General features: G+C 30.8%; 1 protein-coding gene and 1 long non-coding RNA gene across 13 annotated transcripts in view; one reads left to right on the top strand and one right to left on the bottom strand.

Moving 5' to 3' along the window:
• Positions 1 to 16,850, top strand: part of Sox102F (transcription factor Sox102F) — a 313,951-nt gene that overhangs the window by 168,802 nt on the left and 128,299 nt on the right. For 6 of the 12 annotated variants that reach the window (XM_089172867.1, XM_089172831.1, XM_089172850.1 and 3 more), the window contains 2 exons: positions 2,584 to 2,678; positions 4,458 to 4,508. In XM_089172867.1, the coding sequence (XP_089028993.1) occupies positions 2,584 to 2,678; positions 4,458 to 4,508 (146 nt within the window). The remainder of the gene's footprint in view (positions 1 to 2,583; positions 2,679 to 4,457; positions 4,509 to 16,850) is intronic. The other 6 variants (XM_089172878.1, XM_089172841.1, XM_015328650.2 and 3 more) reach the window with 1 other exon arrangement.
• The window catches only part of LOC107070441 (uncharacterized), a 61,289-nt gene that overhangs the window by 9,128 nt on the left and 35,311 nt on the right, over positions 1 to 16,850 (bottom strand). The window contains exon 2 of the long non-coding RNA XR_016176676.1: positions 2,554 to 2,657. This is a non-coding gene — a long non-coding RNA (uncharacterized LOC107070441). The remainder of the gene's footprint in view (positions 1 to 2,553; positions 2,658 to 16,850) is intronic.

Raw genomic sequence — 16,850 nt, 5'->3', positions numbered from 1 at the left:
ATGTTTTTCTTTCTTCATCAAATAAAATCCATTGATATAAATATGATAACGAAATATAATAAATTTAAATTAATTTACTAGAAAATATATTAGACGTACGTTTAATTATCTATCCTATATCGATTACGATCATATTGATATGTCAGTCAGGTTTTGTAAATGAAATAGGAAACCTCGAATAGTTTACGAAGATTTGTTACTCTCAACTAATGAGAACTTAAAGCCGAAGGGTGTAGAATTAGCTGTCCGATTGTCAGCGTGTTTATATGTGTTAAAGGTACTCTTAGGTAAACGACGTTCTACCAACCTCCTCATACCAAAGTATCCTCATTTAATTTATCCATGCACATATATCTTTATATAAATAAATTCAGTGTCACATTGTTGGTTTCCAATGAAATCTTTTTTATTTTATATAAAATATTTTCACATACATATATATATGTAGATATGCATTTATATATGCATATAGGATCGATTACTTGCTAAGTATATCGGCCGATGTTGCAGGACGACCATTCGCACGTAATCCAACGTCGATTTTATACGTCCTCCTATTCGACCGGATGCCTTTCGCTTGTCATCCAGTTGAAAGCGCCGTTTCTCTAAACTCTTCGCACTCATGATCTCGTGCAGTAACCTGGCCTCACTTTTCCTCAACAAATAATGGAGACCCGGATAGTAACGCTAGATAGTAGCCCCGATAGACGACGGTTTTACGACTTTTCTTTGATGATCGAAAAATTCTTCTTCTTCTTCTTCTTTCTATCTTTTTAGTATAGAAACATCTTTTACTTTCGCAATCGTTAAACATTCAACTAGAAATTTTGCTATTTTCTTTGTCAAAGAAAAGAAACAAAAATAGAGAGAGAGAAAGTGGACTGGGAGGAAGATAAAGAGAAAGAAAAAAACAAGGAATTTGGTTTATCATACTTTAGGATCAATGATTTCATTCTAACATCATGAATTTATTAGATATTTATATCGATCTTAAGATACTTGTAATTATAGCTTTGTAATTAATTACATATGTTTTGTATTTTCAAGTAGTTATTACTATGTTAGATTGAATACCTTTTATATACTTGTCTTTTTATCTAAATAAAATTATACAGTTGTTTGAGATTGAATTTTGTTATTGAAAACTCTCGTATCAATTATTATTTTTATCTGTCTGACCATAACTTAAAAAGATAAATCTGTCAGATTAAAGTGTTTGAGTTATATTTTCTTTTGTATTTTTTTCATGCACTCGAATTACCCTCATAGAACGAGGAACGTTCGTGACCTTTACAGATATCATTTTCTTTACCATAGTAATATTCTAAGTGACTACGTAACGAGTTTACGGATTTTAGCTAATCAGAAACGTCTACGAGGTTTTTGCAGGTACATTACCTACGTGTTTGAGAATTAATTAGCTTAGCTATTATTAGAACGTGAGTTGACTTCTCTAAGAACGGAACATCGTCCAGTAACAAAGATTTTATCTTCTTTACTCGAACGTTCCAAAGATATAAAGTATTATTATCTTTTTTTTTCATTGTAAATTTAGATATTTATTACAATGTGTAAACACACGCGAGTTTTTATTTTTTTTTAATTTTTTTTTTTTCAGATTAGTGATCGAAATGTTTTATTCTTAAAAGCCGGAAGATAATCGGCATAGTTCGAGCAGCGACATAAAATATGCGAAAAGAAAGGAAATTCTTAAAACCATCGTCATTAGTCAGCGAATATCTCCTTGAAAAAGAGGGAGAAGATCGGTATTTCGACTATAAAACTTTGAAATGTCGAGTGAGTGAGTGAGTGAGTGAGTGAGTATGTTGTACATGAATGGGTAAATGGAAGACAGTGATGTAGTGTTCAAGTTCGTTGGAATCTTGTGTCATCCACCAGGTAATTTTCTCCTCTGATTTTCTGAATCATCGTCCTTTGTCTTTTGCAAGTATCCCTAGTATCCGTTTATTCAAAGTATGCAAATTAATTGACCTTGATCATTTTTGCAAATTAAATTTATCTTTTACTTTATCTTTTTTCTATCACTTTTGATTAAAATGAATTAATGTACCAATCTTTTTAATTGAAATTATTTTCTAAAAAATAAATGCATATGTTTATGTATACATGTGAGTGTGCGTGTACGTGTACATATATATACATATATAATTGCAGAAATTAATGCATTGTGATATTTATTAATTATATTAATACAATAATAAATGATGAATACTATTAAAATTGAATATTATTAAAAATTATCATAAATTTATTGATCATAACGTTTTACAAATAGAACGATATAGAAAATTCAAAGGTCCTTGGCAAGTTTTAGTATCAAAAGATAAAATAAATTCGATATATATATATATACTTATCGTAACCTTCCTAGAAGGTGGGCTGATTCTCGTGGGAAAATTTCGCGTTAGGTCGTTACTTTCATTTAACAAGCGTTCGCATAGATTTCGCCTACTTTTTACATTATAAGATATCAACTAAAAGAACTAACTTTCGTTCTTAACTATTACATTCGATCATGCTTGAGATACTAACGAAAACACTTCGTTGTTGTTTCGTTTACAGAACGGAACGCTTCCTGATGTTCGCCGTAATTGTTCGACGGTGGATGGGGTCGTCACGGCCGTAAATCCAATCACCTGGAACGAAATTCGTAACCGGTAAGTAGAAAAAATTCATTTTCATTTGTCTCGATTGTATTTTTATATTCGTTAGAATTAAAAAATACTTTTTATATTATCTTTTATTTAAATAGATTTGTATTTTCTTATTAGTACAATTTGTAAAATAGTTTTGCATGTATCTACATATATTCACTAATATACATATATATTTTACATTGTATATGTAATCTATGTATTAATTTATGAATTGTTAACTGGTCAAACTGATCAGCAGAATTTAAAAAATTCTATTAAATTTTAATACCAAAATATTTAATCTTTTATATTTAAAACGGATGTTTTTTCATAATGAAATGATACAAATTTATATTGCTATAGGGATATTAAATAATACAACGATGTATGTGTGTACGTAACTAAATATATAAATCTGATATACAGTTTTATTGCACGTACATACAATAAAATTTGAAAGTATTTTAAAAATTCGTAACTTTTTGGGAAAAGATGTCAACGTGTTATCATAATTATTAAAAATAATAAAAAAAGAATAAGAGAAAATCCTATTTTTTCTTTTTAAAATAATCTTTAGAATATTAAAGAACAGATAAAAAGATAAAAAGAAAGTAAAAATTAATACACACCAACTCTCTCTTTATGAGCTTAAGTAAAACATATACATATACATATATATATCACGTTAAATCAAAGCACGTGACAACGCACCGTGCCCGTAGTTATGAACTGTAGAAGGAAAATGGTACGGGACGATTAACTTACGTTTCACTCTCTTTATATCCATACCTCTCTTCCCTCCCATTTCATACCTCTCACTCTTAGCTACTATTAGAAATAAAAGAAGAAGTATAAAGATATAACACTACTACGACTAGTTGGGTAACCTGGGGCAGGGGTATGGGAGTTAGTAAGAGGAAACACGATTTTACAATAACTCAATTCATTTCCAGTTGGTGCAAGAACGCACTTGGAAAAAAAAAAAGTGTCCAGCTGGATATAGTTATTGCGGTTCTGGTATATGCGACGTGAACAGGTCAGTCCGGTCGAGAGTGAGAGCAAAAGAGACAGAGATAGATCGACCGACCCAACGATCAATCGATCGATCGATCAAGAATGAGAAAGAGAGAAAGAAATACAAAAAGTGAAAGAGAGAGAGAGAGAGAGAGAGAGAAAATGATAGAAGCATACAATGATCGAACCCACTTCCCGACAGTGATGTTTGCAAAAGGGCGATATCTAATCGGCAAAATGTTCGTCGTAAAGTAAACGCGAGAAAACAGGGTGGAGCATGAGACGGGACCCAAGCACAACAGGCAACTATGGTATATCCTCTTATTTCGGTCTGGAAACGTCTTCGGGCTCATACACGAACCCATTATTCGGTCGTTTCGTTCTATCGTGTATTTGTTACTTTCTTTTTTTATTTATTTATTTATTTCGCGAACGTGCAGCTTGGACGAAGTTTTAACACTGAGAAGAATAGGATTCTCTTCAGGGAATACCTTATATACATACATATATACATATGTACGTTTAATTCACGTATGTAACATCCGACACTCGTTCGATGCACGATCAAGTTCGTGGATAAGTGTATGTGTTCTTATAATACATATATTTTATATAATACGTATATGTATATAGATATATCCATATACGTATATATATATATACATATATATATATATGTATGTATGTATGTATATGTAGATATAAGTCCGTGTACACCACCAGTTGGTATTGTATAATGCAGCCATTGATAGCCGTCCTCTCTTTCACGCACGCGATCTGTTGCAGTCGCTGCAACCCGTGTCCGGTGACAGCGTCCAGTGTCCAGTCTCCCTCCCGGTGAGTGTCCACAAGATTTATTTTCCCATGCGGTATACGGGGTGGCACCGCGAAAACCGGACCGGGCAATCCGAACTCCAACTCTTTTTTATTTCCCCTTATCTTTTCATTTTGTTTTGTAACTTTTTCTTTCTCTCTCTCTCTCTCTCTCTCTCTCTCTCTCTCTCTCTCTCTCTGTCTTCGTTTACTTCAATTTCAATATCCAGAAAAATAGTGACAGAAATATGTATCAAATATGTGAACAATTTTTCTTCAAGATATAAATTAATCGAATAATTTATTCGAATGTTTTTTTTTCTTATTTTTTATAGTTGTCGTTCATTCCGTTTTCTCTTCTGAGAAGATACGCTTCGTTGACTTTTCATATAAACGATCGTTAATAAAGAGATTGATTTTTTTGTCGGTCATAGTTAAACGCGTATAATAATCGATAATAGAGTAATTCTACCAATCTTCTTGAGCATGATTCTATTATTTTTTTCTTTTTCTTATTTGCCAATATATTTTTTGTTATATCGTAAGAAGAACACACGTGGTATGAATCGTTTTTACGCGATTTCTAATCAAGTTTTTTTCAATCGTCTATCAAACATTCGTAATAAAATCAAAACAGAATATATATATATATATATATATATATATATATATATATATATATATATATATATATGACGATTTTAATCGTATATTTTTATAAAAAAAATTAAGAATACAATATATAAAAAATAATATCAATAATAATAACGATGAAAAGTATTAATATACTTTTTCAAATCAAATTTTTGTACGATAATGTTTAAACCAAAATCAAATTTTTGGTTCAAGCATTATCGTAATGATCTTGATCGATCTTATAGAAAAATAAATAAATAAATAAATAGGAAATATATAACAAAGAGTCAACTAAAGGAAATCCCTTTCTCGCATAATTCGTCGGTGTTTCTTGGTAGGATTATCGGCTCAACGATCCACCACATTATTTTCTTGATCTCGATCTTTCGATCTTTCCTTCCCTAAGCGGATCGTTTTCCAACGTTCTTCTTCTTCTTTTTCTTTTTCTTCTTCTCGTTTGGATAGTAGTGGCGGTACTTAACGAGCTAGATCGCTTTCGCAGTATCACCTTAGAGACGTAGCCACGATCGATTTACAAACACCATCACCACCATCACCATCACCAACACCACTACTATCCACAAACGGCGGTATCGTATTGGAAGAACGAAAGATCGCGATCGTCAACGAACGATGTGTTCAATCTCGAGTAAAAAAAAAGAGAAAAGTGTGAGTGAAATTTCTCGTTAAATCGATCGTAAAAATTTTTATTCAATCGTTTCCTTTTCATTCTCGATTTATTATTTCAATACATGTTAACATTCTTATTATAATATACATTTTTTATGCTTTATTTTACACGTATTATGATACATTTTTGGATACATTTTTTATTACAATTTGTAGATAAAATCAAAACAACAGAAAAATATTTACTATATGAATTTTCAGTATATATCAAATTAAATTGGCCGAAACTCGATCGATCGTTCTCATTTCAGGATTGGCTTTGAAACATTTCAATGCACATGATTATTTGTAACCCTATATGATATAATAATATTACCACGATATATAATATATATACATATACATATGAATTTCATTTGAATATTAATATTACGTACAATAAATTAAAAATAGTATTCACGTTGTTTTAGTTAAAAAAAAAAAAAAAAAAAAATGAAATGAGTGAATAAAAAATTTATTACAAATACGTGAAATTATTAATTGAAACACTATATGTATATATAAAGATATTCGTCGTGTTGGATCGAGATTAATTATTACAGAAAAAAAAATAAACAAAAAAAAAACCATATAAATAAATGATCTTAAGACACCCGTTAAGTCGTTCAGAAATCTCGTTTTGCAGTTCTACGAGTGGGAAACCGCGTTACAACGCCGAAATTGCGTAAAAGAGAATCGAATTACCTTTGGACTCGTCGAGATACGAAATTAACGAGTTTCGTTCGAATCGTTTGTCGATTGGGGGGTGACAGGGGGTGGAATGGGATGGGGGGAGGACAGGGACCTCTCTCGCGCTCGTCTTTCCTTCTTTCGTTCGTTCATTCGTTTAGTTTCGTATGTTCATACGTTTTGTACGTTCGTTCATTCGCACGAACGACAACATACGGGAGAATGGAAAGTTACGAGAGAGAATGCCAGTTTCAAAGAGAGAAACAACGTTCTCGATTTTATTCACTTGCGACATACTTGAGACACTTTGCATCCTTCGTTTTGAAAGAACCTAATGAAATTTTAACTTACGGTGTATGCACATACGAAATAATACGATTATGTCATATATTGATATTATTAAAATTGAAATTTCATCCTTATTTTTTTCTCGTATTTTATATATGTATTTTTTGTATACAAGTTAAATAATATAGTCATAAGTAATGAATAATATGTTAATTTTTGTTAACCCTTAGAGTGCTATGGATGCATATATGCGTTTGATAAAAATTACCAAAGTGGTCTATCGACATATATACGTGTTTGTTAATATTAATGTAGAAAAATGTAATTTTTATTTTATTTAATTATTTAATAATATTATTATATAAAATATAATAATAAATATAAAAAATAACAATATAAAATATAATAATAAATATAAAAATATAATTACATATTTTATAATTATTATTAGAATCTAATTAATAATAAATTATTCCATTTCTATAAAACATTTTAGTTGAAAGTATTCAGCACTCAAAGGGTTAATAAAAATATAAATACTTGTGATATAATAATTTCATTTTTCATCTTTTTATTCTATTTTTTTTTTTTGTTAGATTTCTTTCATAGATATTATACGTGAATCATTCATTTTATACTTATCTTTAATGTCTGACATGTAATCATTTGTGTTCGCATTTATATCTAACTTATTACATATTACATTTATTTTTTTTATCATATTTCATGTATATCGTGTATTAGATATATAAGTGTAGTCCATCAATAGGATATATTATATAGTATGTTTACGTTAAGAAAGAGTATACCTATACATCTAAAAGTCGATGGAATTGTGTAAACGAAACCACCCCCTCCTCCCCTTGAAATCTTGAATATATCCGTCTCCTGCAAATAAAGCTTGTATCTCGTATCTCCTATCGAGAAAGAGGAGAAGAAATAGGAGGAGGAGGAGAAGGAGGAGGTGAAGTTCAGATAAAATACCTGCCGAGGATAAAATTTTCGTCGATGAGAAAGATCGGTTTTTCTTAATCTTATCTTTTCTCTCTCTCTCTCTTTCTCCCTTCATATCTCATATTTCTGTAAATAAATGCCAATTTGTTTTTTTATCATTTTCAATTAATTGAATATCTTTATTTTCATTTTGTTTTTTTTTTTATATGTACAATATCATTTTGCACCCTTTATTTCTTTCCCTCTTTTGTAAAAAGTTTCACAAGAAAAAGCTTGGAATGTAAACTCAATGTATTTAGATTATTTTTTTTTTTTTTTTTCGATATTTCTTTCTCCCTTTTTTTTTGGTTTGTGTATTCCTTTCTTTTTTCGCCCTCTTTCGCTTATTATAAACCTCAACAAAAAATGATATTTGTTTTTTTCTTTTCTTTTTTTTTTTTTCTTCTCTACACGACAGTCGAGGAATCATAACTCAGAGATATTTTACGTTGTCGCATGAATATCACCGACATTCGGCTTCTCTTACTCTGTCAAAGACTTGTCCCCGATGAAAAAACAGGTGCGTTCGTTATAATCTATACGGTTGTTTTGTCTCCACGGGAGTAACGTGAACGATCAACCAACCAACCAACCAACCAACGTATTTCGTACTAATATTTGTAAGGGATAAAAGAAACAAAACAAAACAAAAATATGTGAATATTTGAATCACGTTAACCGTAAACATTTTATTTTTGTACGGTAATACGTTACTATATATGGATAAATATGTTATAATTTTTATTATTTTAATTAATTATTCATTTCAATTCTATTGCAAAAACAAATTTTATTCTAATGTAAAAAAAGAAAAAAAAATAACAAAATATTTTCTTATCTCGTATAATGCGATTTTTACTCTCGTAAAAAAAAGAAATTCTTCATACTACATATTTTTTGAACGACAATTTCCTATCGTAAAATGATAACGAACATTCACATACACATATAACACAAGTGATAAAGAATTTTTTTATCTATTATATAACGAAAGATACGAAAGAATATAACGTATTAGCTTTTATTTACTTTTATTATGAATCCGAGTATAAAAAGTTGACTCGCGTAGCATATATATATATATATATATTTTTTTTTTTTTTTTTTTTTTTTCATTTATTTCCCCTATTATATTAAATTTATATCACAATATGATTTGTTGATTAATAAATTGGTTTTGTTATATGACGTTAAGATTCAGCAATCAATTCTTTGTACCATGTTTAATGTAATCACGGTAATATTGTTCTCACGGGGAGTCTTCTTAAGTTTTGTGAGAGAGTTAAGTCGTCATAAATTTAAGAAGGTTAATTGGATCGAAATACCGATCGATGAGACGATAATTTAATGCTTGGGAAGATAATTTGTCAATATATTCGGGACGACAGGATCCCCGAGATCATTATAACAGATTCGTGTTTCTCTCTTACCATCTTTCAACTTTCTCGTTATCCTTTTTTTATTCTTTATTATTATTATTATTATTATTATTATTATTATTCCTTCTTCTTCCTTTTTCTTATTCGTTCTTTTTCATTTTTCTCATTTCTCGTAACTTCAACAAAACTTTTTCGAAGAAAAAAAAATTAGAATGTCAAAGAGGGGAAGAGAAAGAGAATATTAAGGGTGTGAGTTAAAAAAAAAAAAAAAAAGGAAAAATAATATAACAAAATATTCGTTGCAGTTTTGTCGGTATCGTCATTACGACATCCGGTCACCGCACGGTCGTTAAAGTGACACGACGCTTATTTCTAAAATATCAAATAAAATATGAGGCCGTATGGAAATAGCGACGAGAAGAGAACTCCCTTTTCTTCGTTTTCTTTCTTTTTCGTTTTTTTTTCTTCTTTTTTTTATATATTTTTCTCAAAGCTATACACACTCGACCGTAATATACCAAACCGATTTTAACCTTGCGTTAGCATTAAGCTTTTGCCCAAGATTACCAATGCTTTTACATTCCATTTTAATCTCATTTCAAATTTATGTCAAAAAGTTCATTAAATTCTAGGGAAGAAAAAAGAAAACAAAAATGAAAAATAAATAACGAAAGTATTATCCTTTAGACTAGCTACTTATAATAACATATATACGTAGTTGTAACATTATATGTGTACATGCATATATGGATACGAATATGTGTGTGAGTAATAATATTAGTGTAGTATAGTAGTATAGTAGAAGGAATACCACGTGGATCGTGAATCTGTCGTTGACACCAAGATCTCAGACTTTTTAATCGAAATGAGAAAGAGAGAGAGAGAAAGAGAAAAAACAAAATTGAAGGAGAAACAAGAATACGAGAAAGAGAGAAAGGGAAAAAAAGTGGGCAGACATAATCGTAAAGTGCGAACGTTATTCTTTCGACGATGAGAGGAGGGAGGGGGAGTGACAGAAAAAAAGGAGAAAGAGAGAGAGAACCGGTTATTTTTTTTCGTTTTCTTTTTCTTTTCTTTTTCTTTTTTGGGTGCTTCTCATAATGGAGAAGAACAGTGAAATAAAGAATTCCAATAGTTACGAAGGTAGAAAACGATTTTTAATAACGGTTTCCTTTTCTTTTTTCTTTTTTCTCGAATAAAAGCCGAAAAAAATGTTACAAATTATTACTATAAGTATATTCCGATATATTTGTAGTTGATAAATAATTTTTTTTTTTTTATTAGAATCATTTGTATTATTTTAACAACTGTGTTTAACTAACAACAAAATAATATAAAGCAATATATTTGTTTAGAATAAACCAAAATGATAAAGAAAGTTAACAAGTGAACAAATTAGTGTATTAGTTTTATTAGTTTTTCATCGAAATACCGACAAGTTTACAATTTTAAAACAGCACTAACAATAAGATAAAAAATAAATAAAAAGTATATACATATTTTTGTTTCACATGTATCAAATTTACTATTCTCGAAATAATTTGCTTTCGATCCAATTTCAATTAATACTTAGAATAACTTGAATACGTACCTACAATATTTTTTTCTTACATCAACCCAAACATTAGCTTTGTTTCTTTTATCAAAAATTCATGTCACATTTAATATTTTCAATAATAAAAAGAAATAAAATTAAAAAAAAAGTTGAATTGATGAAACGATACTATGGGAGGGAAGATTTCATCGTGTTAATTAAGAGAAACGATCGAGTTGAATTCGAATGAGAAATAAAGAAATAGAGCTTAGGAAGAACAAATTTTGTTTCTAGAATCGTGCAAGCGGATTATACGTTTACCTTCGTATTAAAACACGGTAGAATCTCAAAGGGAAAATAATGTCACGCTGATTACTCGGCTCGATTCAACTCGCTACCCTCCTGTCTCTTCTCTTTCTCTTTCTCTGTCTGTTTGTCCGTCCGTCGTTTGTCTATCTATCTCTTTTTATTATACCATACCCTTCGTTTCTCTTTCAGTTCGTCTGTTAGCAGCTAGTGTACCAAGTCCGGGTCTTGTCTCTTTAAGAGAGAACACAGCTTTTCCTTTCCCAAAGCAGCCTACCCCCGTACCCCTTACTCCTCTACCACCTCCCCCTAGCTTCGAATTTCAACAAGAACGAGAGAGAATTAAAATGATGTTAGCATTACAGACTTTATCTTCTGAAGTGAGCCCTGTATTAGTGTCTCCCCTTTTATCTCTTCATCGTTCGCACGATATTTGTTTTCCTAATTTCAAACTCCCGATGGTGGAACGAGCTAACAGCAGTTTCATGCCGAATGTCTTCGCGCAAAAGTACTTTTCTTCGCTTTTACTTCCTCCGAAAATACTCTCACCCAATGATTTTCTCTCTCTATCCCTTTCTCTTTTTATCTTTCTCTTATTTTATTTATCTCTTTCTTTTCCGTCTCGTCGATCAGGGGAAACGAAGCGAAGAACTTCGATGGAAACATGATTATGTTTCTTTTCCTTTTATGCTCGCCTACCGTATAGTCGCGTTGCCGTTAATACTATAATTAAATTAATTGCACATCTATCCATCCCGCCGTCCCCCCCCCCTCACCTCACCTCACCTCACCTACCCCTTCTCCCCTCTTTTCCTCGATCACTTATGAATTATTTAAAAGCCTTCGTGCTGGATTAATCGCTCGTGCATAAAAAAGCCAATAGCCGAACACTGTTGAAGGATAAAAATAACAATGAATATACTATATATCATAATAATCTGTAATCATATAATCATATATCGCGCTTATGGGTATCTAATCGTATTTTACGTGTCCGTTACTACAAAATTATGAGAATTATTGAAAAGATTTATAAATTATTTTCTCGGTATCTTTCTTGGCTAAATCGTGAATTTTTGTTTTCTTTATTATGTATATGTTTATATATGTATATATGGTTGGACAAGAGATGAAATTTATTTATTTGCGATTATCATAATTTTGTGAAATCAGCATAGGATCGTGTAATACGTCGTATCAATGGGTATAATGACACGGACGTTAACTCAAATCACGATAGAATCACAATAATAGTAAGAAACCGGTTCGTCAACGAATGCAAAATGGTACTTTCTAAAATTTGATTCCATGGAAAGGAATGCAACAATTTTAAAACTGGACATATTACTACCTGCCGTTCATTAACCGCTTATAGTGGAATTTTGTAATATTATTATGTATCTGTAATCGTCGTCGTCGTCGTTGTCATTGGTCTTCGAGAAAATATATAAAGTTCTTTGGACGACAAGGAATCACGTTTTCGTGTAAATAATATATATATATATATATATGTATATCTCATTAGATCGTGATTATAAATTTCTATGATTTATAATATATAATGCATGTATCATATTCCGATATAATTATACACGTTATAGTACATAAAAATGGAGATTTTCCAATCAATTTTTCCCATATCAGAGATATATTATATACGGTTTTTTGTTTTTTATTATTTAAGTTTCACAAAGTAGGAACTTATACGTTTTATTGTAAAAAACACTTTGATATATATATATGTGTGTACCTTTTTCTCTTTCGAAGAAAAACCTAACCTCTTCTGTATTTAATTTGCATTTAATTAAAGTAAACATCGACGTATTCAACGATTTCTTCGAAAAATTTGTTCTTTCTTCATTTATTTTAAGAAATATTGATTACATTACGGAAAACCTTGCTTACTTTATATGTTTTGCGATAAAATCGAGTCGAGGTGTAATGAAGGAAAAACAAATGCGATAAAAAAAAATGGAAGAAAGGGAATAGAAGAAAAGAAAGGTTAGAGTGAAAGAAACCATAAATAAAAGAAAAGAAAGAAAGAAAGAAAGTAGGAAAAGAACTATCTTTATTTTTGGTCTTTTTCTTTCTTTTTTTTTAACCTTCATAATATATAGAGGAAGCGCGCGAACATAAAATTCTCCAATTGCAAAATTGATGCGGCTTATGTGACTTCACCTTTTTTTTTCCCTTCTCTTGGTATCGGTCAACCCCTCGTCATCGACCTCGTCGTCTCTTATTTGAGTACATGAAAAAGTGAGAAAAAGTATGGGAAAGAGTAAGAAAGAAAAAGAGTGAGAGTTCATCTCACACAGCTCTCGCGGGGTCCCTTCCTCGTTTTACTGTAAATCTACTCCTCATATTGTACAGGGACGCGTAATTCATTTTTTACCGGACTCAGCTCAATTATTTATAAATTGCTGCTCCCTCGAGAGGGAGAACAGGATCATCCACCATCTTTTTCTCTTTCTCTCTCGGTCTTTCTTTTTCACCCTGTTACTCTTTACACGAATCAGCCAGTTTTACGACAATGTCTATTTCTCTTTCTATTTCTTTTTTTTTTTATTTTCCACGTCATCTTATTGTCTTACCTTTTTTTTTTTCTTTTACATATTCTTTGTACGTCATCACATTCAAAACATCGATTTAAAATAACTTCAAATCGTTTACATTGATCGACACGTTATTAAAAAAAAAAAATTGTTTGAAAAGAAGTGAATCTCTCTCTCTCTCTCTCTCTCTTTCTTTCTTTCTTTCTTTCTTTCTTTCTCTTAGATAATGATAACGCCATATGCTTGCCAGTATGATGGTAAAAACACAATCTTAACGACGTGCCGTTCTACTTCAATTTGCATATAATTGCATACCATTTTTCTTTCCTTCAAGGTATAAAAAAAAAGAACTTGAAAATTCCTCTTAACTTTCGTTTCAACCGACTAAAAGCCAAATCCCCCCCCTTCCCCACGTCCACTACTTCTCTTATACTCTTTCTAAAGGTAAGAAAATGCAAAAGAAGGTATAAATGGATTTGACCTGCAGCAATGCACCTGCGAAAATACGTATTATACGTTTGAACGTGTGTGTGTGTATGTATATCAGATATTTTCTAAAGAATTCTAATAAGGTAATACGTAATGGTGATAAAAGGTAATTAGGAATTGATCTTTGAAATGTCATAATCATGATTTGAATTATCGAATTATTATTTTGTTTATTAAATGATTTGTTCTAAAATTATCAACAAATGGTAGTTTAATGGTAGGCACATTTGAAAGATTAAAATAACTAATTGTTTTTATCATTCGTAAATAATTATTTAATTTTCGCTAATGATAACGTTAATAAATAAATAGTATATATATTACGTTTTAATTAACATCATAAACGGTAATATATAAGATAAAAATAAAACAAATCATTTCCATCGATCTAAATTAAAACGTTCGAAATAATAATCGTTTTAAAACGATCATTAGATATATCCATTTTTGACAATGACGAACAGGTGTAATTTAATCGCTTTATCAATATCACAAACTTCCTACCATTTACTTTCACTTTTCTCCTTCTCATAACAAAAATCACATTTTTTATATTTACCTCTTATTCTTCTTCTACTTTTTATTTGTTTCTCTCTCTTTTTAGTTTTAACCATTTTATAATTGAAACATACAAAAACGATCGTTAAGCTAAAATAATTATTATTACATTTGATATATCAAAAGAATATTATTAAATACGAAAAAGGAAGAAAAAAGAATATAAAAAGAGTGAAAGAGAAAGGAGGAGGATGAAGAAGAAGAAGAAAAGAACTGGTGTCGTGTAAGTTTCGATGCTAATTATCGGTAACGCGCGATTCAGATCGATCGAAAAAAAGGGGGAAAAGAAAAAGAAGTAAAAAGGGGGGAATGATAAAAAAAAAGATGAAAAAAAAAATAATAAAAAAACAAACACAAAAAAAAATGAAAGAAGAAACGTCGACGTTCGAAAAGAAGATGGCCGATAAAAACCGGTTGGATAAATTACGAAGACTCGGGGGAATTCGTTACCGACGACTACGACGACAACGACGACAACGACGACAACGACGACAACGACGACAACGACAACGACGACGATGACGCCCACTGTACGTTTGTCGGCTTGTCGAGAACACGGGGTGGGGGGATAACTTGGTAAGGGGTAAGAGAGGGGTAGGTTTGTTTGATGCTTAGATCGTCGTAGCAAAAGGGCCACGCCGCTTTGACTGCTCCCCGGAGAACAGAGAGAATCTCTCTCTCTCTCTCTCTCTCTCTTTCTAGGTATGTGTGTGTATGTTTATATATATGTATCTTTCTCTCTCTCTCTCTCATTCTCATTCCCTCGTCATCGTCAATTCCTTCCTGCTCGCGTTTATGCCACGCGCAAGCTCTCGTTTTTTCGTCTCATTTTCTTTCTCTCTCTTTCTCTCTCACTCTCACTCGTCCCTTTTAAATGCGTACCCGCGAGTCAGATACTCTTCCACCTTGTTTGCAAATCGACGAAAGAACCAACGAGCTTTTTTCTGTCCTGGAAAAAGGACCATATGCCTTTTAATTGGCCCCCCAACGAACGACATCGAACTCACTCTTTCTCTTTCTCTCTTTCTCTCTTTCTCTCGTATCTTCCACGGTAGATATCGTTCCAACGATCGATCGAATACGCGAGACTCGGGAATCGTATTTTTAAAAAGAGATTCTATTTTTTATTATTTCTCTCTTTACTTTTGAAAAATCAAACTTAGATAGGTACGTAACTTTTTGACCAATTTGTTCGAATTTCAATTTGTCGAGGAGCGGAATATTCGAGAGTGAAAATAAAAACAGAAATAAATATAAGAAATTTCGTATATTTAACTTTTCTTTTTTTTGGGGGGGGGGGAGGTTTCTTTTTTCTTTTCTTTTTTTTTTTTTTTAATCAATTATTCGAGATTCAAAGATCTTACGAATAAGAGATAGGAGTGTTATTAATTTCGTAAATTAAAACGTCTGCCGTCTTTATTTTTATTGCTTAATCGAGCATATCACGTTATAACGAAAAGGAGAGAAGATTAAATCGATCGGTAAAACGCTGAAAAAAAGAATGATCAAAGGATATAACCGGAGTTACTCGTGGCGAAGGTCCACGAGTGGGTACTTCCAAGTTTAAACGATTCATTCTCTCTCCCTCTCTCTCTCTCTCTCTCTCTCTCTCTCTCTCTCTTTTCTATATCTTTGTACTCGGACGATGAGCGGACCCTGCGAAGTTTCTTTCTTTTAGATTTTATTTTCATAGGAACGACATTTAATCTCTTTTGAAAAGTCGAATACCGTAACAAACGCGATCATTGTTCCCTCTTCTTCCATCGAATAATAACACTCATCTCGGATTATTTCTTATTGGATATCAAACTTTTTATATTTTAATAAATATTATTATTTTTCTTCTTCTTCTTTATAAACTTTATTTTTAATTTTTTAGTTTCGTCGACAACGTTTGAATATAACTTTAATAATAATATTTTTAATAATCACACACTTATTTTCAATCTATATACTATCGTATATATATATATATAATATATGTATATTTAATTTATAATTTACAATTATATTAATATTTTCAATCTAATACTCGTGAATGATCAAATGATTGCTTTAAAAAATAAAAATGCATATTTTTATATAGAAATAATATTTTAATCACAATTGGATAATGTACACACAATATACCTTCATTTATTTAAAAATAAATAATGTGTATATTTTATGCGTTTTCATTGAATTTTTTTACAAATTGCAGGTTCAAACACGGACATTTGACCGATCATAATATGTTTAGTGTTAATTATATCGTTATCATGCTTAATCTGTA

The sequence above is a fragment of the Polistes dominula genome, unplaced genomic scaffold (assembly GCF_049000335.1).
Source record: "Polistes dominula isolate Pdom_NZ unplaced genomic scaffold, Pdom_raw_medaka contig_28, whole genome shotgun sequence".
Lineage (NCBI taxonomy): Eukaryota > Metazoa > Arthropoda > Insecta > Hymenoptera > Vespidae > Polistes > Polistes dominula.
Note: the sequence above shows the minus strand (reverse complement) of the source record. Positions and strands in the feature narration are given on the sequence as shown.